General features: G+C 36.7%; 1 protein-coding gene across 1 annotated transcript; it reads left to right on the top strand.

Annotated features, from left to right (window-relative positions):
• Positions 1–1,207: 1,207 nt before the first annotated feature.
• Positions 1,208–21,617, top strand: LOC150106052 (BTB/POZ domain-containing protein 6-like). Its single transcript, XM_090393794.1, has 3 exons — positions 1,208–1,283; positions 7,647–7,879; positions 20,312–21,617. Exons 2-3 carry the CDS (start codon positions 7,653–7,655, stop codon positions 21,357–21,359), a joined length of 1,275 nt encoding a protein of 424 aa, XP_090249920.1. The 5' UTR covers positions 1,208–1,283; positions 7,647–7,652; the 3' UTR covers positions 21,360–21,617.
• The last annotated feature ends 3,252 nt before the right edge of the window (positions 21,618–24,869 follow it).

Genomic DNA, 24,869 nt, shown 5'->3' with positions numbered 1-24,869 from the left:
AGTGTTCCTAATGCGAAGCTGACTCAGTGTAGTACTGAAATTACTGCTTTTCATTTTCATGTATTTTTGTCTCATTATATTTTTAATTTGAATTTTAATTCATTATAATGATTACTTATGAACAGCTTAGCATTGGCATTACAGTCTTCATAGAAGTTCGTAAGCTTTCTATAGAAAGCTTACCAACTAATCCAGTGCTTTTGTGTTGGTTTGAAAACAAATAACAACTACAAGCTAGCAGTATCTTCTTCCTTTGTCTAACGCTTCAGAAGTTTTTTTCTTTTATTTCTATCTGTAATCAGTTACTGTCGCTTGTTTCACACAATAGAAGGTAGATAACTTTATCTTATGTTATCTGAAGGGAGTATTGCATGAATTTTTCATGCGAGCTTCAGGTGTACACAGCGTTTGCAGTTTTGTAAGGTAAGCAGATGGTTTGATCTGTATTCCTCTAACATTAATATTATTACAAGCATAATATTTTCTTTAATCCTTGTTTCTATTTATGTTTTTGTGTAGATTTAAGAATAAATTAATGCATTATCAGGTTTAAAATTTATCTGTACAGGGATTTATTTTTATATGTACAAGTAGATGCTTAGCGTATATTTGAAATTAGTGCTGGATAACAAATTGAATCTTGCAAACAAAAATATATAATATTACAGAATATTGTGACTTTTGCTGAGGATTTAATGTGGCCATCGAAAATATAATTCGAAATCAGTTGAAAATCGGTTGTTTTAAGATCTTGTTTTTCACACGCACACATGGGTATGCGTTATATCCTGGAAAACTGGTACTAATGAACTGTTACTAGTGAATATTTGCTCGATGTTGGATTTTCCACGTAGTCAAAACGAATAGTTTCACATTTTAGTTTCAGGTTTAATGTCTATTGCACAGTTACTATATATGTCGAAGCGAACCTTGGCTAGTAATAAGTGCACAACTCCAAAAATGAAGACAGCAGATACCAGTTGACATATACACTGTTTATTGCAAAATGGCGTGTTATCTTTGGAATTTTAGGTTAGACAAATTCCGAGATATATAACCCAGGTACAACTCACTGATCTGTATTTTTGATGAGACGATATTTGTCGATTTCGGGTAAGTTATCGAGCAGTTTCTATCAATTTTTTATAAGATAATGTATGATGAATCGAAATGAATTCACTATGGATATTTTATCTTTATTTTCCTTAGGTGCATCCCCCATATTCATGGGAAAATAGAGTGGTCATCTCAGGATCTCTAGCGACGTCTCTTCAATTTCACTTGTAAGTCAAATGATGAAAATATGTTTAATATTGTGGAAGTTAATAAATTAACATTCACAAGGAAATCAAATATAATTAAAGTTCTTTTATTATTCTGTGAACATTTTTGACTAAACTATGATTGGCATATCTTTTTATTAATTGTCTTGTTCTTTACCAGAACATAACAATAAAAAGCAGAATGCAGTGATATTTAGATTTTCAGCATGTATGATCTGCCATATAGTTTGAATTTCTAAAATATTATAATATTATATATAGTTTAGTAATCATCGTCATCAGCCATAATGAATCTATCTAGATTCTAGATGAACGCCTTTCCAAGGTAACTCTAAAACTTTATTCCCTCTGTCTCTTCTACAAATCCAATTATTTATTCAATCATCCGGATATTTTTCGCGTCTTGTTTGTTCTTCTTCGCTTGGAATAAATACCATTACTTCTGTTGTTCATCTTTGACGGTGTCTTCGACCAGTATGTCCAGTCCATTGACATCTCAGATGTGTTGTACCCTTGCTGTGATATCAGAGTGTTTGGTTTGATTTCTTATGCAGGTATTCCTTTTTGAATAGCCTTTTGATGTCAAGCATATTTATTTTCATGCTAAATTTTCTTAATAGTATTGAATTTTGAATATCCTTTGAATTTAGTGTCCATGCTTCACAGTCAAGTGTCAATATAGGTCGGGTACATTGGTTAAAAACCTTTCTCTTCATGCATAATGGTAGTTAGCTTTTGATTATTGACTGTAATTTTCCAAATGCTTTTCACCCAACATCAGGAGTCTTTTAATTTTCTTCCATTCTCACAATCGCCCTGATGTTTCACTGCAAGGCTTGCATTGTTTTCTCAAATATTTTGTGAGACGTTTAACTGGTTGTAACAGTATCTCATAAAGTTATCGCCTTCACGCCAGATTAATTTCCGTAGAATGAAAACATTTCCCTTCCGTATGTGGGGAGGGGAAATTGTTTTAATTTGTTAATTTTATTTGGACAGTTTCAATTCTATAGACGTTTTATTTTGTGAATATAGTATTTGGGAACCACGTTAGTGATATGGAAACCACTAAGATCTTAAAATTTTAGAAAAATCAAATTATTCGGATGAGTTGTGTATATGGAAAAAAAAAGTGTGTGTACTTGGGGGGGAGGGGGAAGGGTACACCAATGATAGCCTGTAAATATTCTATCTCTTGCCACTAAGCTAAAAATCCCCATAGTCAATAACAGGAACGAAATACCACACACTTATATTGGAAAATTCGTGCTGCCACCCAGAGACAAATATTTTCTAACACTTGAACAAATATCCCCCATAATTCCATAACCTAACCATCACTTGAACCAAAGACAAAACGTGATGTCACTGACACATGTGTTCCCCAGAGAAATTCCAAGGATTACATACTCTATCTTATCTCTAACCATCACCCATAATTCCATACGCAAACCAAAACACACGTGACATCAATGACAGATGTGTCACCCTGAGAAATTCCAACCAGCGCTCTATCTTATCTCTAATCATCACCCACAATTCCATGCCAAAGCCATTACCAATAAGCCACCACTGAAAACAAACAAAAACAAGGTGCTCACACAAATCTGCTACCCACGAAACACGTGAAGTCACACCTCCCCACTTCAACTCAATGACTTCACTTATTTACACCTAACAAATTATATCACTTATCTACATCAGATAACAACACTTACCCATGACACTGAATTCACTTCCCCCATTTACTCTACCCCCTATTTGGTTTAAAGTATCCGGCCAATTATGGCGCAAATCCTTATCTTATCGTGATTGGGTTCGTAGTGTCTGGTCAATGACGTCACATTGCCTGCATCACATTCCCCAACATTTGGCCCACCCCTATTTGGTTCATACTCTCCGACCAGTGACGTCATGAGTATGGAATGTTTGGAATTTCACTGGGGAACAGCTGGCAGTGATGTCACGTTTCCTGTGTCACTTCCCCCACCATTTACCCTATCCTTATTTGGTCATTAGTATCTGGTATACTAGTTGTGCCATTATAAACAATAAATCATCCTCTCGAAAGTATAAAAAATTATATCATTATTTGTTTATATTCAGTTGTCTGCTCATAATTCAAAACTGGATAGTGCAATGGTTAATAAAGATAATGTGAATATCCTGCAGAATGATTTAAGTTGCTTCGCAGTGTGGGCAAAGTAAAAGTATTGTCAATTTAATGTTGCAAAATTCAACGTTATCAGTTTGGATTGAAAAGGTTGCATATGATGTATGATATTAATGTATTGGTTTGCAGGAAATGGATGAGGATAGGGACTTGGGTGTGATGGTGGACAAAGTGTTGAAGTTCACAGGATATAATGAAAAAATTGGTAAAATAGCTCAACGAATACCTTGGATGTTGAAAAACAGACTATAATGAAGTTTCTTTATTAAGCTATCATTCAATCACATGTTGACTACTTCGTACAGGTTTCTTGTAGACCAGGAGTTGATAGAAAGGATTCAGTGGTGAGTGACTAAGATGGTGACAGGTGTGTGTGGAATACTTCCTAGAAAGATAGGTTGAAAGTTTCTAAGTAGCAATGGTTTGTTGTTAGGTGGTAAAGTTGTACAGGAAAGTTTTAAGGTATTAAAAGAGTTTTATAAAATTGATGAAATGAAAATTTTAATTTCTTGTAGAGTATGAGTCAGTGGAATGGATTGCCAGATTTGGTTGTAAGTACCCCGAAGGTGATCGGATTCAAGGAGAGGTATAATTTCATTTCTTATCTTATCTATTCTTTTAGAATCTCTGTGAGCGATCTTAGGAACTTAATTTCTGCAGCTTCCACTTGTCTGTTATTAAAATCTGCAAATCGGGATATTTTGTGACTTTTTCATTTTCTTTGTTGTCAATCCGACTATCTCCTGGTACGGATATTTCGATAAACGTAACACCCTTGTTTTCACTTTTTTCAACCACTGTGATATCGGGTGTATTGCATTCCAAGCTTTTGTCAGTCTGGATTTTGAAATCCCAGAGTATTTTAGCTTTTTCATTCTCAACCACTTTCTGGTGAACCTTATGTTTCCAATAGTCTTTAGATATTTGAAACCCATACTTTTTACATAAAAAATGCCAGTGGATTATCTTAGCTACGTTATCATGCCTTTTACGGTATACTCAATTTGTGCGATTTTGCTGCATCCACTCATAATGTGGTCTACCGTTTCTTCCTTTTCTTTGCACAATCTACATTTACTGTCTTCTTGAATTTTTTGTATTTTTGCCTTCATAACGTTGGTTTTAATGGCCTGTTCTTGTGCTGCAAAAATTACCGATTCTGTTTCTTTCTTTAGTGCTCCATTTCTCAACCATTGCCAGGTCAAGTTGCTGTCAGCGCTGTCCTCTATGCTGTGAAGGTATTTTCCATGCAATGCCTTATTTTTCCATCTTTCGGTTCTAACTTTTACGTGGTTGGTTTTGTATTCCAGTTTTGTCACCATGGGCTTAAATAAACCCTCTTTCCTTACCTCAATTAGAAATTTTTCCGTTGTCTGCTGCAGATAATCATTTAAATTTCGTTTTTTTTTTCTTCAATAATTTGCTTCACTTGTAATAATCCTCTACCTCCTTTTTTGCGTGATAGATAGAGCCTATCAATGTCACTGCGAGGATTGAGGGCATGGTGCATTGTCATTAATTTTCGAATTTTTCGATCTAAATCTTCCATCTCTAGCTAGGTCCATTCAACAATGCCTGCTGAATATCTCAGAACAGGTATGGCCCAGGTATTAATTGCTTTTATCAAATTTCCAGCATTAAGCATTGACTTAAGGAGTTTTCTTAATCGTCTTATGTTTTCTGCTCTAGTTCTTTCTTTCATCTTATTGTGCAGAATTTGTGATGCTTCTAAAATTCCCAAATATTTGTAGCTGTCTTCGAATTTTATTGCTTTGATTTTATTTCACCATTGAGCAGCTCGATTTCGTTCATATCTTCAAACGTTCCTGTTGTTATTCCAGCAATTGCACATTTGTCTAAGCCAAAATACATTGATATATCTTGAGTGAATATGTACACAGTGTTTAGCAACGATCCGAGTTCATTCTCTGATTTTGCATACAACTTCAGATCGTCCATGTATAAAAGGTGAGATATCTTTGCACTCTTTTGCGCAGTTTGACGACCGATGCGCTATAGACTTCTGATTTGTCTTCACCATTTTTAACTGGGAATGGGCAGGTGCATGAGATAAAAAATAGGTAAATGGGACAGAATCATCCGTAGTACTGGAATACTCTAATAGCATTGGGGGGAAGGAGCAAGGTGAAAAGAAATAGAGAGGGAAAGAAGAGTAGGGACCAGTCTACAGATAATATAACAAGGGTGTATATTACATGAAATAAGGCGTGAACCAGCTTCAGGTGCCTCCCGTTCGACATGCCCGTACTCACTAGAGTGAGCCCTTGAGGATTATATATATATATGTGTGTGTGTGTGTGTGTGTGTGTGTGTGTGTGTGTGTGTGTGTGTGTGTGTGTGTGTGTGTGTGTGTGTGTGTGTGTGTTAAAGATATCAAGCTATTTTAAACCTAGTTTTTACTCCATTTCCCAAGTAAGCAAACAGACAAATATGTCAAGTTTGCGCCTGCACGTAATGCAAGTTTAAGTGACCCGTGAAATAGTACAAGTCCAGGCAACTCATGGTAAAGTTGGAATAAGCTCTGATCACTATTTTTAATATTTACCCTTAATGCAAAGCCCATCTCCTTGAGAAGAAGTATGATGCTATGCATTAAAGGCAAGGGGGCAATACAAGTAAATATTAAGAATAGTGATCACAGCTTATTCCAACTTTACCATGAGTTGCCTGGACTTGTACTATTTCACGGGTCACTTAAACTTGCATTACGTGCAGGCGCAAACTTGACGTATTTGTCTGTTTGCTTACTTGGGAAATGGAGTAAAAACTAGGTTTAAAAATATCATGAGTTGCCTAGACTTGTACTACTTTATGAATCACTTAGACTTGCATCACTTAGACGTGCAGGTGCAAACATTTGTTTAATAAGGATATTCCTCTGTATTTTCCCCAATCCTTTCCCTTTTCTTTTTTGAATATATTTATGACTATTACTGTCTTCTATTCTTGTGGGATGTTTCCTTCTTCCAATATTCTGTTTAGAAATTTAATTAATCGTAATTGAAATGGTTTAGAGCTGTATTTGTATAGTTCTGAATTTATTCCATCTTCTCCTGAAGGTTTTCTATTTTTTCGTTTTTCCAATATTTTCATTTGATCCTTTAACTGCATTGGTTCTTCACTAGTTTCTTGACTTATTACTTGTTTTATTTCAATTTCATTAATATTGTTTAGAAGGTGGGTGTAGTAATTTGTCCATTCTTTTGTGGGGAGGCCTTCTAATTCTAGATTATTCTCTGTTTCTTGAGTCACTTTTTTAAGGATTTTATAGCTCTTTAGTTGAGGTCCATTTTTGTCATGATCTAATCTTGATACAAATTTTTCAGTCATGTCTTCTGATCTTCCTGGTATCTCTTCTTGTTATTGCTCTGATTCTTTTTTATATTCTATTTCATTTCCTATGATTCTCTCCTTTAACCATTTAAGGTCCTTTTCTTTTCTCTTTCTTATGAAAGATTCTATTGCTGAGTTCTTTCCTTTTTCTTCGCAGTATTATTTTCCTCTGCCTTCATATGCTGTATGTTTTACCATTTGTTTAATGTTTTGCCATTCGTTTTCTATATCTGTATCTTAATTTATTTTCTTTGTATGATTTGTAAGTCTTCTTTGATATAGTTCTCTGATACTATCTTGCTGTAACAGTTCTATCTTAAATTGCTCCTTCTTTTCTTTTTGTTGTTGTATTGTTTCCACTTCTCTGGTTTGTGATCATAATAGTACTGATTAATAAATGGTGGTCTGAATCAATATTGCATCCTCTGTAAACTCTGCAATTTCTTACCATCTTTAGTCTTTCACCCACTATTATACAATCAAGGATGCTTTTATATCCTCTGGATTCCCATGTAAATTTATATATATCTTTATGTTTAAACACGCCTTTGGTGATTTTCAAACTATTATAAGCCATAAATTCCCAGAGTTCTCTTCCATTGTTATTCATGGTGTTCTCTCCTTGATTACCTATTAAATCTTTAAATGCATTTGATCCAATTCTAGCATTGAAATCGCCTGCAATGATTAAGAATCTTGTTTATTTCTGTTCTGAATTACGTTTTGTAAGTTTTTATAGAAACAAATGAGTTAATTAAATTACAAATTAAAAGTTCTAAACATTTTTTATTCCAGTGACAGGGTTCATGACTTATTCTATTCTTTTATCCTTTCAGTTGGCTATGGCGACAATCAAAGAAAGAATTCAGAGCTTGTTGAAGGATCCCATCTATTCTGACGTCACCTTCATAGTTGGCGAAGGAAAATGGCAAGTAATAGCAGAAGTTCATAAGTTGATTCTTGCGATTGCTAGCCCAGTGTTTGCTGCCATGTTTTACGGTCCTCTAAAGGAGGAAGGAGCGATCACGATTCCTGACATTAGTCCAGACGCATTTCAAATTATGCTCACGTGAGTCATTTTCCATTGTTATATCCGAATGCTGGTATATATCTGTCTGCTCATTGCAATTCATACAAAATAGTTATTTATTTTTCAAGTACTGACATAAAAATATGTATGCTTTTTTGATATATTTTCAAAACATTGCTATAATCGATTCTCAAAATGAAAACCTGACAGATTGTCATCCAGAAAAAAATATATGCCTTTATCATACCTTTCTAAAAATTTTTTTATTGTCCCTAAGAGAGTAAAATCATTGCCTTCATCTCTGAAACGATAGAATTAAGTGTTACTTCGGAATATCTCGAAAGAAACTCTAACATAAATTCTTTTTAATGACAACCGAAGACGTTTTTAGTTAGCTATTGATTTTACGATATACTAAGACGTGCTTTTGTATTAGCTGCCAGGTGATACTACTGAAGTTTATAAGATGTTGTTCCACTGTGATTTTCTAATACAGAATACTCGGTTTAAGCTCACTGGGTAATTGTGGTTTCCATAATCGATATGTAACACCTTGCAAAGCATTACTGAATCTTAAATTTTACAGAATATTGATTGTTTTCGAAGAGGATTTCAATGGGAGATAATGTTGTCCTTGTGACGTGAGTGAAGATATTTCGAGCTAAAACAACACTGTTGATGTTATACATGCTCTTCTATCATCGAGAAAATGGTTCACGCAGAAGTGAAATTATTTGATGATAGCAACAGAAGCTAAGAAAAAGAAATAGACTCGCTGAATTCAATGCATAGGGTTTCTGCTTATACAATAAATGGCGCTGAGGTGGATACATTTCACAAGTTAAAAGGGACTGCTCGAAGTGAACAATGTGAAATGGTTAGTAAATACTTTGGACTTTAAGAGAAAAAACAGTTTGGAGATATTTGTAATCACGCCTATGAAAGAAGTAAGAATTAGTACTAAATGGAAGTATTACTGAAGCAGCTTAGGAGAATCAACAACTGAAGAGAGGTTAGAAAAAAAAATTAAATGCATATGTATTATACATTTGAGGAGAAAATCGCTCCTAAGACAAAGATGAGTACAACTTTATGGGATAAGTTTAAAAATTGTGAGTATTTTGAGTTTAGTGCAACTTTGTAAAAAACATTTGAAGTTACAGGACTCGTTTTTAATTCCTTTAATGTTTTGATACTCGTACTGATGAGAGTATTTCTGTCACATCTCGTGGGCATAAACGGTACTACAAAGAAGCGTATATATCGGCGATTATCACTTCGAAGCAGCTCCAATAGCTCTGGTCCCGACAAAAGTAACAGTATCAAACATCCCCCTGAAATTCCCCAGAAACTCATCAGATCCACTTTCCTCTGACAGAACCATATCTTGATAAGATTCTCTCACAGGAAAAATAAGCGCATTGTCTTATTCGTCCATGTCCATGTGTTCGAAGCTTTCGAAACAGGCATTAATGCACTTTAAAACAACAATGCACTACACAGCCAGCCAAAGTTAATCAACATGGACATAAATGGAATAACCTACACTTTCTACTTAACTTTCTCATCACAGTGATTCTTTTGTCATGAAGATGGTCAATTAGGAAACCATGTCCCAATATTATCAATGATTCATCAACAAATATCCAGCCAGGAATAGCAAACCAGTTGAACAGAACAACATCGTACATCATGCATGTCCGCTAGGGGATGTGGTTTATGGAAAATACTAACAAAAAAAAAATCCACCTTTACCACGAGTTGCCCCTGCCCTAAAAGGTTGCGTATGCTTGCATCCACCGAAACGTTTATAGTTTCTATATATTCGGCACAAAACTCTTCTAGTTTCTATATATTCGGCACAAAACTCTTCTAGTTTCTATATTCGGCCTGTGAATTAATGTTGGATTCAATATCCTCTTAATATGTATAATAAATCCAAAAGTGACGCATGAACTGTGCGTAATGATTAGTAGAAGAGTGGTTTGGGGTAGGGGTTCATAGCCACACCCTCACCAATTATCATTCGCTAATGTGAGCTAGTTTTAAAGTGTCCAGTTTGAATCACCGCAAATGGGGACACTTTAAAACTAACTCACATTAACCCCTCCCCCAAACCACTCTTCTACCAATCATTACGCACAGTTCATGGGTCACTTTTGTCACCCATCATCCCTTCCTGAACAATCGCATATTACTAGGAAATGACCTTTTTGATAACAAACTTCCACTAAGTGCATAAAAACAAGCTCAACAATCTCACCAATAATGTTTCGATCAGCTAGTGATCTGTATAACGATTATTACAGATTTTCGGATAACAAATAAATATCATTAATAATAATAAATGAAAAGTTTGTTACTTGATCAACATTATCAATGGAATGACTTTTAATGGGATTATATTGATCAAGTGCATATAATAAACAACTATGTTATACCAACTAGTTTTCACCAACTAAAGCTGTTGGCATCTTCAAGGTACATAACTGATGTAAGACACTAAAAAGTAAAAAACTGTTACAAATCAACCAAAAACTGTTATAATCAACTGATTCCAATTATATTAAACAAAGAACATAGTGCGTACAATACATACATAGAGTGTGCATGATATCACTTGTTGTTATTTAGGAACTTTCTATAGCTGACACTAAAATTCAGTTCTGGCGAGTTGAGGGATCTAATAAGGGCCTTCCAGATCACGGGTAAGATTAGTCCTTGGATCCTGTTAAGGTTTTGTATGCAGCGTGCAACTGTTGTGGCCTCCTTAAAAATTCGGGAGCGGAAGTCCTCCTCCATGTAAGGAATTGTGCTTCTATCCCACTCTATGGTATGGTTCGTTCTTGAGAAATGAAAAGCTAACCCCGATTTTTCTTCTCTGTTATTATTGACGTCACCTATGTGTTCTTTTTGCCTAATTTCAAGGCTCCTTGAAGTTTGGCCTATGTAATTCACGCCAACATGAAGATGCCAACAGCCTTAGTTGGTGAAACTAGTTGGTATAACATAGTTGTTTATTATATGCACTTGATCAATATAATCCCTTTAAAAGTCATTCCAGAGCTTTTTGGTCAAGAAAATTAAATGTTTTTTTAACACTATTATCAATATTTAACATGAAGCTATACTTATATTTGTGTTGCAAATATTGTAAAATTAAATCTGTGGTTTGTATTCTTAGTGTAGTAATTTTCCTTTCCCAACTCATTACCTCATTTCCACTATTTTACATTAAGATAAGCAGTGAACAAGTGTTAGTATTTAAAAACAGCTATTTTAGAAATTATTGGACTTCTTCTGTACTAACAGCTTGTCCATAATGAATACCTTCTTCCAGCACCGAGAGGTCCATAAGTATACCTGGTACAGGGATACACTAGAACAAAGGTCTGTGATTGTCTCAGCAGACCTGTTTTCCTCAGTGTTGGACGTTTGTGTGAGAAGAGGGGCAGAACTATCAATTGACCACCACCTTGTTGTGTGCACACTATGGCTTCAGAATCCAGATGCTACCATCAATGCTGGTAGGCCTAAGCAGCTATACCGCATAAAATGGGAGACATTGGAAAATGAGGCTATGAGGAAACTTTTGCAGATGACATTTCCTCCAGGTTCAAAGAGATTCCCAAGCATACTATAGATGTTAAGGAGGAGTGGAAGCTGCTCAGAACAGCTGTCACTGCCTCTGCACTCTCATGCTGTGGCGGAAAGCGGCTCGACGTGGAAACGGGCAGTGAGAAAAGGACACCTTGGTGGAACCAAGAAGTCCAAAAAACTGTCCGGGCAAAAAAGGAGTCCTATCTAACGTGGCTTAGGGTCGGGTCACCTGAGATGCGTTTGCGGTATGCTGAGGCACGAAACGCTTCTGCTGAGGCAGTAAATACAGCAAAGCAGAAGGCTTGGGATTACTTTGGAGAAAGATTAGACTCATTGTATGCAAATGCAAACAATATATTCTGGCAGACCATCCGCCGCCTTCGAGGGAGGAAATCGTGCACAACAAGGGCAATTAAGGCCTCTGATGATGCACTTTTAACAACCGAGAAGGATATCCTCCACAGATGGAGGGAATACTTTGAGAGCCTTCTTAACCCTGCGCCCCAGCAGTTGTGGACATTCAAGAGGTGCAGATCGGGGCAATGCCTAATCTCACAGCAGAAGAGGTCCATTTAGCAATAAAATCGCTAAAATCGGGCAAGACTGTTGGCGATGATGAAATTCAGCCGGTGTTCTCTGGCTGACTCGAGTGTGTCAGGCTGCTTGGATATCTGGGCGAGCACCAAAGCAATGGCAGACAGGCATAATAATCCCAGTCTTCAAGAAGGGAGACCAGAAGGATTGCAGTAACTATCGTGGCATCTCTCTCTCTCTCTGCTCAGCCTGCCTGGGAAAGTGTATGCTAAGTGCTTGGAAAGACGGTGCAGGAGCATAGTTGAGTCAAAGTTCCAGGAAGAACAATGTGGCTTTCGTCTTGGTAGAAGCCCAACTGACCAAATCTTCACTTTAAGGCAAGTCTTTGAGAAATCTTGGGAATATGCCAAGAATGTCTACACATGTTTTGTGGACGTGGAGAAGGCATATGACCGGTTTCCTCGGGATAAGCTTTGGCAAGTAGTACAGGAGTATGGAGTGAATGGCCAACTATTAGCTGCCATCAAGTCCATGTATGAATGCCCAGAGTTTTGTGTCAGGGTAAACAGCATAAAGTCTGATCCTTTCACAATCTCTATTGGCCTCTGCCAAGGGTGTGTTCTGTCACCCTTCCTTTTCATAATATTTATGGACTGGAATGATAGACACAGCCGAGGCAGTGAGTGTGTCAAAATTGGAAGATGTCGCATTGGACGTCTGCTTTTTGCAGATGACCTAGTTCTGCTTAGCTCTTCCACAGATGACCTCCAGCGGACCCTGGATAAGTTTGTAGCTGTTTGTGCAGACGCGGAATGAAGATCAGTGTGGCCAAAACTGAAACATTTGTGGTCTCAAAACAACCATCCCAGTGCACTCTACATGTAAGTGGAGTCCCAATGAGGCAGGTGGAGAAGTTTAAATACCTTGGGTCCATATTCACGAAAGATGGAAAATGGGACGTAAAGCTAAATACTCGAATTGGCTTAGCAAGCTCAATATTGCGGGAGCTTGGCCGTTCGGTAGTATTGAAGTGGGAATTAAGCCAGATGGCAAAGCTGACAGTCTTAAATACAGTCTATGTCCCCATGCTCACCTATGGTCATGAGAGTTGGGAAATGACCGAAAGAATGCGGACACGAATCCAAGCAGCTGAAATGAAGTACCTTCGAGTGGTTGCGGGGTTGACAATTCTCCACAGAGTGAGAAGCTCCGCAATTAGGGAAACCCTCAATACTCAACCGCTGCTTCTCCGTGTTGAGAGATCACAGTTATGTTGGTATGGGCAACTGGTCAGAATGCCACAAGAGAGGCTCCCGCAGCAGGCCCTCTTTGCCCAACCAGACGGTGGGAGGCCACATGGAAGGCCAAGGACTCGCTGAATAGATTATATCCAAAACCTTGGGTGGACACGTTTGGGAATCCCACAAGAACACCTGAGCTAGGTGGCAGAGGATCGTGACCATTGAAAGTTCCTCCAGCTGCCCCCACAACTCAGTTAGGAAAGGTGGGCCTTAAAGATGTATGTATGTATTTTTAAAAAAAAGGTGTAAAATTTAAAGAAATGGGTTTACAAGGGGTACACAAGTGGGAAAAGGTTGGGAACTATGCTTTAGATCAGTGTTTCTCAACGTGGGGCATACTCGCCACAGGGGGTAATTTGAATATTTCGGAAGAGAATTAGAAAATTATGTTGCATTTGTCACCTCATCACTGATATACTCATAACACTCACCATTGTCGGCGAGGGGGGGGGGGTCTTCTAGATCTTTGAGGCGTTCAGGTGGGGTATGATCCAAAAAACGTTGGGAAATACTGTTCTAGATGAACTGAAAACTCCATGCATATCCTTGACAAATAACAAATCTCGCGGCATTGATGGTCTCGCAACAGAGTTTTTATAAGTCTGGAATCAACTCGGACCACTTCTCCTTAAAACACTGCAAGACGCCTACCTCAACTGACTCCTAGAATCCGACACGATCTCAGTAGCACGATTGATACCAAACAAGGAAAAGCACAAAAACATCTGAAACTGATGTCTAATCTCACTAATCAACACAGGTTACAAAATCACCTCTAAAGTTATTGCAAACCGACTAAAGCCAACACCGCATGAAATTATTAGCATACATCAAACTTATTCTGTTCCAGGAAGATCAATTCATCACAACCTTCATTTAATAAGAGATCTCATCCTCATCGTAAACAGCCAAAATGAAAACCTATACTCGTCAGTCTTGCTCAGGAGAAGGAATTCGACAGGGTATAGTATAAGTACCTTTATTAAGTCCTAAAGGCATTCGGCTATGGTCCTGTCATTATCGAAATAGTCAATTGCTATACAGAGATGTACCCTTCTGTTTAAAAATCAACAACAGGCTCACAGGCACTTTGCCATAATCTCGAGGGATTCAAGCTAGATTGTCCTTTCTCTGAACAGTTATGCACACTGGCTATAGAACCTTTCTTAAAAAGAGTACACGACACCCTGATCTCCATACGAAACATCATAACAGAACCACATCTATAAATATGCCTATCAGCATATGCCAATTACGTCACCGTAATAATCCTTAATGACGAAGAAATCACAGTAACCGACGAAGCACACAGATTATATGCACAAGCCTCAAATTAAACTCTGCAAAAACCACATATGTCTGACCATACGGCTTGTGTCAGATAGATGGAAGGCCAGAACTGATTCTCCGATTGAAAGTACCTGGTCAAATGAAGGACAAACATACTTAGTTGTACACCTTGGCAACACCAAAATATATAATGCACTGAACTGGACACAGCTGCAGAATCGACTTAATCAGGTGCTAGGAAAACGGAGTATCATTCGTTTAATGTCTTACTTAAAGGAAGAGTCTTAACAATCCACCAGATCGCTGCGAATGTGATATGGCATACACTCAAAGTACTGACGCCATATGAAGACTTTCTCCAACACATCCAAAAGGCAATCAGACTTTTCCTCTGGATCAATACTAACTTGGTAACATACTCTGAAAGCCATGCAATAAGGAAGGCAAAGGCCTGATTTATTTCCCTTAAAAACAAGATTACATCCTTCAGTTAGGTTACTCTTTCTCCTAAAAACTATTTCTCCTAAAGTTACATAAGTACCACCTTCGATTACGTCATGAAATCATCGACTAGAATTCTTACACTTTCCACAATCCTTTAAATGGCCAGTTCTGAGCCACCATCTCTTAAACTATTTCATTTTTACAAAGATGCTCTACAAACATAACTTCATCACACACAGACATGATGACCAGAGAGAGCTGTACTAACAGAACCATTGTTTTCGAACAGAAACATAACAAGTCTCACAACTGGCCAGCCCTTTCTTTTCCCTACATTAAACTGGGCATGAATAGAATCACTGAAGACCTCCTGACCCATACCCTAAATTGGAAAACACTCACATGCCTACCATTGAAAAACCCAAAAATTGAAAAGCATTATCAACAGATGCAAGTAGCTATTATAAACGCCTATCCAGATATCTCTACACTTCAGGGAAACTGTATTCCTGCTAGAAATTGTCGGGAGCCCACTGTTCATCTTGCATCATCTGAAGCCTCACTTCCAATTCTACCCTCCAACTAATAAGAATATATACCATTTCCTGATGTCAGTGCCTCCAACATATATTCATATATGTTGGAAGCACTGTCTGCCCCTTCATGTATTCATCAGTAACCATCTTATCTACAAAACTGCACATACCTCCCACTTTTTTGCTAGATCTTCCATATAAGTCGAAGTGTGCCAAACAAAATCCCAATATACAGTGAGACTATTTCACAATATCTTGCTAACTTCTTCAAACTCTAGAAATTTCAGATCGGAGAAACGGATCTGTGTCTATTCTGCAAAGTTTCAGGTACCTTGGAACACACATATGTAACCTATCTCGCAACAAAGCGATGATCACCTATGCCCTGAATACTGCCTCTAGCACCTGTTACTATGCACACAGCCAAGAAGACTACTGAAATTTAGTCCATACAGAAGAGAACAGACACAGATTATGCAATTTCCTCTTTATCTGCGCCAAGGCCGCACATTTACTGTTTCTACCTTAAGCACGCAAGAAATATCCCGCACCTGTTCCTCACTGAATAGGAACAAATCCTCATTTGTAGCCTACGTTGGAAACCACAAAAAAGGCTTTCACTGGAATTTGATTATTACAGAGAAACAAAAACTGTCGCGATATTCATAGATGGGTGGAATCCAACTCGTACCGTCTTGTGGATTGCCGACGATGATACGCTCCATCTTAAATATAACTAAAATTGAGACTGAGATGTAATATTGACTCTTACTAAAAAGACAAATCCTGTCTGCCACTGATGTATCTTTTGCCTCCTTTCTATTGTAAAAATGTAAAATCCTTATTTTTTTTCTCTGTAAGATATATATTCTTATAATAATCGTCCTTTTTTTTTTGTTGCGTATCGTTCAATGTATATTCTATCAAGTTAAATAAAAGAATATGTAATATATATTCCTATAATATATAAATAACACTTTTTGTTGCCTATCCTCCTATGTATATTTTATCAAGTTGAATATATATATATATATTGAAATATTTTTTGCCCACGATAGGATTCGTACCAATCTTTTAAATTAATCTGTGTTGTCAATATTACCTACACGAGGAATATTTTCTAAATGTGTACACTTGTTATTTTGGTATTTGGAGTAATAAATTGTAAATTCATAAAAACTGAATATTTTTCAGGTATTTTAGATGACATCTGTACACAATACCAAGAAAATGAATTGGCCACAATGATAAAAGCATGTTACGTGGCAGAAAATATCAAATCGCTTACCAAGTAGTGTGTAATCATAGATTGTTTTCATAAGCTTTAGTCTTTCAACTTACTATCTATGTAGGAAACAACTTTGTATCAGTTCGATGGCATTTTCTGATTATTTTTTAATTCTGTATTTTAACTTTCATGCTAAACTTTGTTTCTACACTTCATGACTACATAGCATGTATGTTAAAGTTCTTCTCCTTCTTTAACATACATGTATATACATGTATGTTAAAGAAGGAGAAGAACTGAAAATGACTGTGATGTTTAGCCAGATCTTTAGGAAATGTGTAAGTAGTGACATACTTGAAGCGGCATATTGTAACGAGCCTTATTTTCAATTTAGTGTACAACCAGAAAGTAAGTGGAATGTGAAGTCAATTACATTTATGTTGATTATAAAATGAAGACACGATTGATTACATTGAACTTGAATGATGTTATTAAACAATCAATTTCATAGCTGCAAAATATATTTACGATTATATTATTATTTTGGTAGTCGTTTTTTCTGTCTATGAGAATATAATTTCCCAGCTGCTTTTAGATCTCCCGAATCAGCAGAGCAGAACTTTAAAAATGTTCACATTAAGCTGTTCAATTATAAACTGAATATTACATTCAACTGAAAATTACACTATCGTGAATAATTAAATACTTTTGTGAAGTATTTCATCTTCAAAATTTATTTGTAATCAAAAATCGTTTTTTTTTCTTTTAGTTCTTGCGTAGTTTTATGTGCGAATTATACTGAAGTAAATTTAAAACATTCCATGTCATTTAGGCAAAAAAAAAATTCTAGAAATAGTCTTTCTTCATAATCTTTGTGAACGTGATACGATACTATTAATTATTTTTATTTGTAATTTATCCTTTGTTTTAGTGTATTGATTTTCAGTTTCGAATGACAATCAAATAAATTAGTCAATGTTTTCATTTTCAATGTTTAAACCTTACGTAAAATGCATTAACAGAAACCATGAAAATTCATTGATTGAGTAATTTTCCACTCTTAAGAAGATTTAAATGTAGTCATCATACTTAAAAAATGTATGTTTAGAAAGAAAGCATTATCATCTTTCATTATATATTTAGATTTCTTGTATAACCATTGTTATTGTCAAATTATTGCAGTTTCAATAGAATGATGTCTCGATTTCCTCATATCAGCGTTCTTGTGTAGGATAATTTTTATAAACGTGGATCACATTTGTACTTCCCGTAACATCGCTGAAGGTTTTTTGAATATTCTAACGAAACTGATGTAATCAATATCTCCCGTTCGTATTAATTGTCAAAGACTGGATATTACCGGCATTGGCTCTAAAGAAACATTGTACATATTTAGCTTTCGTTGTCTTTTCAATATCTTTAATCTTAGATGTATTTTCGCATGTGGACCTCTAGAGAAAGGCAGTTTTTGGACATTTGCAACCTCGCAAATGTCTGAATCCACTGATTTTGCAGGCGTTAAATATTTTCAGCTCACGAAATTTTTCCTTAGCGCACATAAGACGCTAAACAATCAAGGCATATATTATGCGTGGGGGGTGCGTAATGGAGTGAACAGGTTTATTAACTAAGAAATATATGTTTACACATGATATGCACATCCAAACCTCGGTGGGATCATCGTTGAATAAAGCACTAGCGACTGTAGATTACGAGCTCCAGATGGGCATTTTCTTTTTCAAGAAAGGTGTCGTAGCATATGAAAAAGTTCTGTCATCTTGGGATACAAGAGTTGGAATTCCATTGTCAGGAAAAATCGTGTAATTTTATCCCTTAGTTCATCTGTTCATCGATAGTGGGGCATGGTTCAATATCAATTCCTTCAACATACCCCAACGAAGGCATCATGTGATGCGAGATCAGTAGAACGTGAAGGGTACTTTTGATAATAATTCTCTTCTAATTGATTCTCTTTCTTTCAAAATGAACGGAGAAATAGCAATTAGGGAGTCGCACAAATAAGCATGGAAACTTTCTTCAGATGATGTAACACTTCATTTTTTTTTCTTCAAATTCGAAATGCTATAAACTTTAAAAGCCATATTATTTCAGTTTCGTAAAGAGTTTGCATAAATAAATGCATTGCTTATGATAGACAACTTATGGGATATGCACATGGGGTTCTAATTATCCAAGACTGCTTTTATTAGTAGCAACCTTCCTGGTGTAAGCGGTATCGATGCTAGCCTTCGAGTGTAAAGATGCAGAATTGAATTTTGTCAAAGATGTGAAGAATATTTATGCTGTATATTCAACTGATGGTAAGTTTACCAGCCTCATGCTGAAACAGGTGGTTTCCTTTTTCGAAACCACCACAAGAAGGCAATCCATCATCAAAGATATACATCGGCCATTTATCCATTGGATTATGTTAATTCATGTTCCATAATAACGTGTCATTTTTATATATAAAAAGACAAAATGTCAACAAGCTCGCATTGATTTCTGTGTTTCTGCAGCAAAGGATGAACGTCGCATTTCTTTGCGAAAGACGAGCATATTAAAATACGGACCTCCTAAAAGAAATGACCAGGATGAACTAATTATACGCAATCCGCGGACAAAACAACCAGAACCATCAACCGAGGTTCCCCCCTAATTCAGAACCTCTTCTAATAGATGAAACTACACAAAATGGCCTTTCATCACCAGCAGCTAGCCAAGGAGGAACACAGCTCCCAGATGATGAGGAAACCGTACTTCCACATGACTTAGAAGAAGCAGAGGGGGTAACTTCCTCACCCTGAGGATCCCCTAAGCACGAAGCAGAAGTCATAATTGATACAGAAATTGCCAGGCTCTCCTCACAAATTAACTATAGCCCTTAAATACATCACAAGAATCCCGGAACTAATATCTCTACTTCAGACCAACACTCGAAACTAAAATATTAAAAGTCATTAGCACTAAAGATGAGAAAGGCATGATGTTACTATGATTAAACAAATGCTAAATTATGCATTCATAGAAAATTCAGCCATTATCACTAAATAGAAACCAATTACTACTACAACCATTATGTGAGTACTTCGCGGTATTAACAATAATTGCAACTATCTTTCTGGCAAGGAATCTTAGATGTTAGAGAATGAGAGGAAAGAAGAGAAGACAGAAATAGAGATCGATTATCACTACACAAAATGGCCTTTCATCCAAAGAAGGAAAACAAATTGTATTTTGTGGATATTACCCAACTCTGTACAGGGCCATTGAACTTGGTTTCGCTCAAAAGGAGAGCTCTTTTAAAGTAGCTTCGCTTACCTGATAGGATTCGAACTCACATCTTTCTAAATCCAAGGCATCATCGGTACTGTCGATGCTGACGGATATCCTCAAAGAAACTGATACAGCACGATATTTGTACACCTTTTCAGACACCCTGTAGAAAGAATCAAACTATTTCGTCTAGGTAACTGTACTTTTGATTTTTGTTTTCAGATGATTAAATTGTACGTTCATCTAAATTTATTATTTTCAGGTACCTGTACACAGATGAAATTTCTCTACCATCAGTTGATGCAGCAATTGAAGTGTTTTACGTGGCAGAAAAATACCAATTAGGATGTCTCAGGAAGAAAACTGAAGAATTTCTTATAAAACACTTGACATCCGAGTCAGAATGCATATGCAAAGTTTATGAATTTGCTAAAAGTATGAATCTCTTTCAAACCATGTGTAAGTGTCTCGACATCATAGACAGACATACGGAAACCATTCTTAAGTCAAATGATTTCTTGAAATGTCAGAAAGACACAATGGAGGACATAGTGCGCAGACAAACATTGTCACTTCAGTCAGAATATTTTCTATTTGATTCTATTAAAAAATGGGGGACACATTATCTCTGGAGAACCGAACAGGAAGAAACTAAACCGAGTTTGAGAAGCGTGCTTTTGCCTATTTTCCGATGCCTAAGGTTTTATCGTATGTCTTCAGAAGATCTCGATAATGTGATCAAGACAGAACTGTTCACATTTGAAGAAATTGGACCGTTCTTATGTAGAAGTGACACAACAATCACATTTAATCTGCTCATTGGCAGTTCAATTCAAGCTCGGAGAATTTATTCACCACATTCAATGCTGGCTGTTGGAGAAACCTGCTTAAACTGGACCTGGATTTCAGATGCATACAGATATAAACCTTCTACAGCTAATAAGATTTCTTTCAAGGTTGAAATTCTAGAGAAATCAATGCTGCTTGTGGAACCATTTATAAATGTTAAGGTTAAATATAAATCGGATATCCATCACAATGAAGCATTCTGTGTAAAATCACTCTCTTCTTCTACGTCCAAAGAAATTATTGGCAAGTCTGAGTTCAATAAAATAAATCCTGGTCTACTGTATGTTAAAGAAGGAGAAAAACTGCAAATGGCTGCGATGTTTAGCCAGCAGTTTTGGAAATGTGTAAGTAGTGTCATCCCTGAAGCGGTATATTGTAAAGAGCCTTATTTTAAGTTTCGTGTACAACCAGAAAATAAGTGGAATGTGGAGTCAATTACATTTATGTTGATTTTAAAATGAAGACACGATTGATTAACTTTAACTTGAATGATGTTACTAAATTGTCATTTGCATACCTGTAAAATATATTTACGATTATATTATTATTTTGGTAGTCGTTTTTTTCTATGAGAATATAATTTCTCAATTGCTCTTTTAGATCTCCCGAATCAGCAGAGCAGAACATTAAAAATGAAAAATTCACCGGTTCAATTATAAGTTACATATTACATGCAACTGAAAATTAAACTATCGTGAATGATTAAATACTTTTGTAAAGTATTTCAGATTCGAAATGTATTTGTAATGAAAATCGTACTATTCTGCAATAATTACCATAGTTTTTTTTTTAGTTCTTGCAGAGTTTTATCTGCGAATTATATTGAAGTAAATTTAAAAATTTCCATGTAATGTAAAAAAAAAATAAAAAATAAAAATAAAAAAAATAAAATAAAAATAAATAAAAAATAAATAAAAAAAATAAAAAAAAAATATATATATATATAGGGTGTCCCAAAATTCATGCAAGAAGTAATTTTGATAGAAAACACAGGTTTTTAATTAAAAATTGTAATTTCTTATTGATTCATAAAGTATACAGTATAGGGTTATGCATGGAATAGCGTATCGGGTAAATGGCCTCCACGGCTTTGCTGGCACATACGCACTCTTTTGTCGAAATTTTCCATGACCGTTTTGCATAAATGTGGCTGAATTTCGTTGATACAGCGCTCAATTTCCTCCTTCAAGGCGTGGGTGGTCGTGGACTTGTTGGCATAAACCTTGGACTTCAAAAAAGCCCAAAGAAAAAAAAGTCCAACGGCGTTAATTCACATGATCTGGGCGGCCAATTCTGATCACCAAAACGAGAAATTACACGACCAGGAAATGACTCATGCAGTAATCGAATTGTTTCTCGGGCTGTATGGCATGTGGCACCGTCTTTTTGAAACCACATGTCGCCCACATCCATATCTTGCAATTTAGGCACAAAAAACTGGATAATCATGTCGCGATAGCAAGCACCATTAATTGTTATGGCCTTACCAGCCGCATTTTCGAAGAAGAATGGACCGATGATGCCTCCAGCCCAAAATCCGCACCAAACAGTGACACATTCTGGATGCATTTGTTTCTCAACAATCACTCGTGGATTTTCTGAACCTCAAATGCGAAAATTTTGTCGATTAACGGAGCCATCAAGATGAAAATGAGCCTCATCGCTGAAGATGATTTTGTTCGAAAAATAAGCATCCACTTGTTGTTCCATAATCCATTCAACGAACTCTCTTCGCTGTGTGTGGTCAGTAGGCTTCAGTTCTTAAGTCAATTGAACTTTGTTAGCGTATTCTCACGAAAGATGCAAATCTTTCGTGAGAATACGCTGTAGAGAGCTTCCTGAGATGCCCAATTCAAGACCACGGGGCCGAATTGATGTTCCTGGACTCTCAGCAACACTCTCACGAAGTGCTTCGATGTTTTCTGTTGAACGACTTGTTGAAGGACGGCCAGAGTGTATAAGATCACTAATTGGTCCAGTTTCCTTGAATTTTTAAATTAATATTTTCACAGTTGATGAAGTTAAATCACTATTCCGACCATATTTTGTACGAAAATTGCGAACTGTAGCTGCCAAACCTTCATTATTTTTAAAATATTGCTCAACAATGAAAATCCATTGTTCTTTCGTGTAGCGCTCCATTTTTAATAACCCTGAACTGTCAGCTGTCTTATTTTTTTCGTTGGCAACACTTTACCGCACAAATGGCGCTATTTTTAAATCGTGCGTGAATTTTAGGACACCCTGTATGTATATATATATATATGGTAAAAGTAGAATAAGCTGTGATCACTACTCTTAATATTTACCCTTAATGCAAAGCACATCTCCTGGAGGAGATGTATGATGCTGTGCATTAAAGGCAATGGGTCACCACCCAGACCGGTTTCGACCTTATGAATAAGTAAAGCCGTCTCTAAAAATTCGGACGATCCCTAGGCCACTCAGTGATGGCCTTCCGCCCACCACCACCACCACCACCGAGCAGAAGCGCTCATATTCCGAAGAAAATCATTCACCTACAAAGCCCCTCACCGGGCGGTGCCGGAAAACACTTTCCCCAGAGACTCAAATTGCTCCCTTAAGGCAAAAACCTTAAGTGAGCCAACTCATAATAGCCCCACCCGTTTCAACCTTTATTGAGGTCTCAGCAGTGGGGCCAGGCTAGAAATACCAAGATTTTAGGAATAAAGAGCTTATAAGTATTTTACCAGAACAATTTACCATAAGGTGTTTTAACCTTATTAAATAATAATCTCAGGAGGAGATATAAATGTAGAAAGTATTTTACCTTGGGTATAATAAATGTTAAAAATACCAAGCTATTTTAAACCTGGTTTTCCTCCATTTCCTAAGTAAGCAAACAGAAAAACAAGTCAAGTTTGCGCCTGCGAGTGTTGCAAGTCTAGCTGATCCTGCACGTAGTGCAATGAGTTGCCTTGATCTTGTGCTATATATATATATATATATATATATATATATATATATATATATATATATATATATATACGAGGGCTGTTCAATAAGTAATAAGACTAATTTTACTGTCGCGAAACCAGTCATCACAATATTAATTTCTGTGGAATAAAGAAATGTTGCTGTCTGTATTAACAAAAAGGTTGATAGATAGCGTATACGGGCTGATGTGCCAGAGTGTCACGTGACTAAATGCAAGCTTGTTTCGGAGCGCCTACGACGCGACCAGTCGTCGAAATGGAAGCGTCTTTGAAACACCGTTATGTGATTAAATTTTATGTGCGTTTGCAAAAATCGGCATCGGACACTTTTAACATGATACGCGAAGCTTTCCACGATGAAGCAATGTCGAAGGCAAGTGTTTTTCGCTGGCATAAAACTTTTAAGGAAGGAAAGCAAAATGTGGAAGATCTTGAACGTGACGGAAGACCTTCAACGTCCATCACAGAGACAACAATGATCAACACAGCAGCGATTATCATCAAGGAGGATCGCAGAATTACAGTACGCCAGCTGCATGTTGTCCTGAATATTTCTGTGAGAAGTGTTCACTCAATCATTGCTGAACATTTGGGACTGAAACGTGTTTTCGCCCGATGGATTCCCAAACTATTGACACCGGAGCAAATGCAGCATCGAGTGGATGTGTGCACAGAATCGAAAGAAAGACTCGAACAAGAAGGCGACAACTTCTTAAAACGCATCATTACAGCAGATTAAGCTTGGTTTTATCACTATGACCTACAATGAAACAACAAAGCAGTGAATGGAAGCATCCGTCTTCGCCTATCCCCAAGAAAGAAAAAACTGTAAAATCGGTCCGTAAAGTTATGACCATAATGTTTTTTGACTACGAAGGCATTGTTTACCGACACGCTGTAGAACCCGGAAATACTGTAAAGGGCTCATACTATGCGAATGTTTTACGGACAATGGTACAGCACGTCAAAAGAAAGCGTCCATTGCTGAAGAACGGCTACTTATTGCACCACGAT

Source organism: Typopeltis vanoorti, chromosome 6 (genome assembly GCF_054136105.1).
Source record: "Typopeltis vanoorti isolate ZY-2024b chromosome 6, IOZ_Tvanoo_1.0, whole genome shotgun sequence".
Classification (NCBI taxonomy): domain Eukaryota; kingdom Metazoa; phylum Arthropoda; class Arachnida; order Uropygi; family Thelyphonidae; genus Typopeltis; species Typopeltis vanoorti.
The sequence above is the reverse complement of the archived record's forward strand: the minus strand, read 5'-3'. Positions and strand labels throughout refer to the sequence as shown.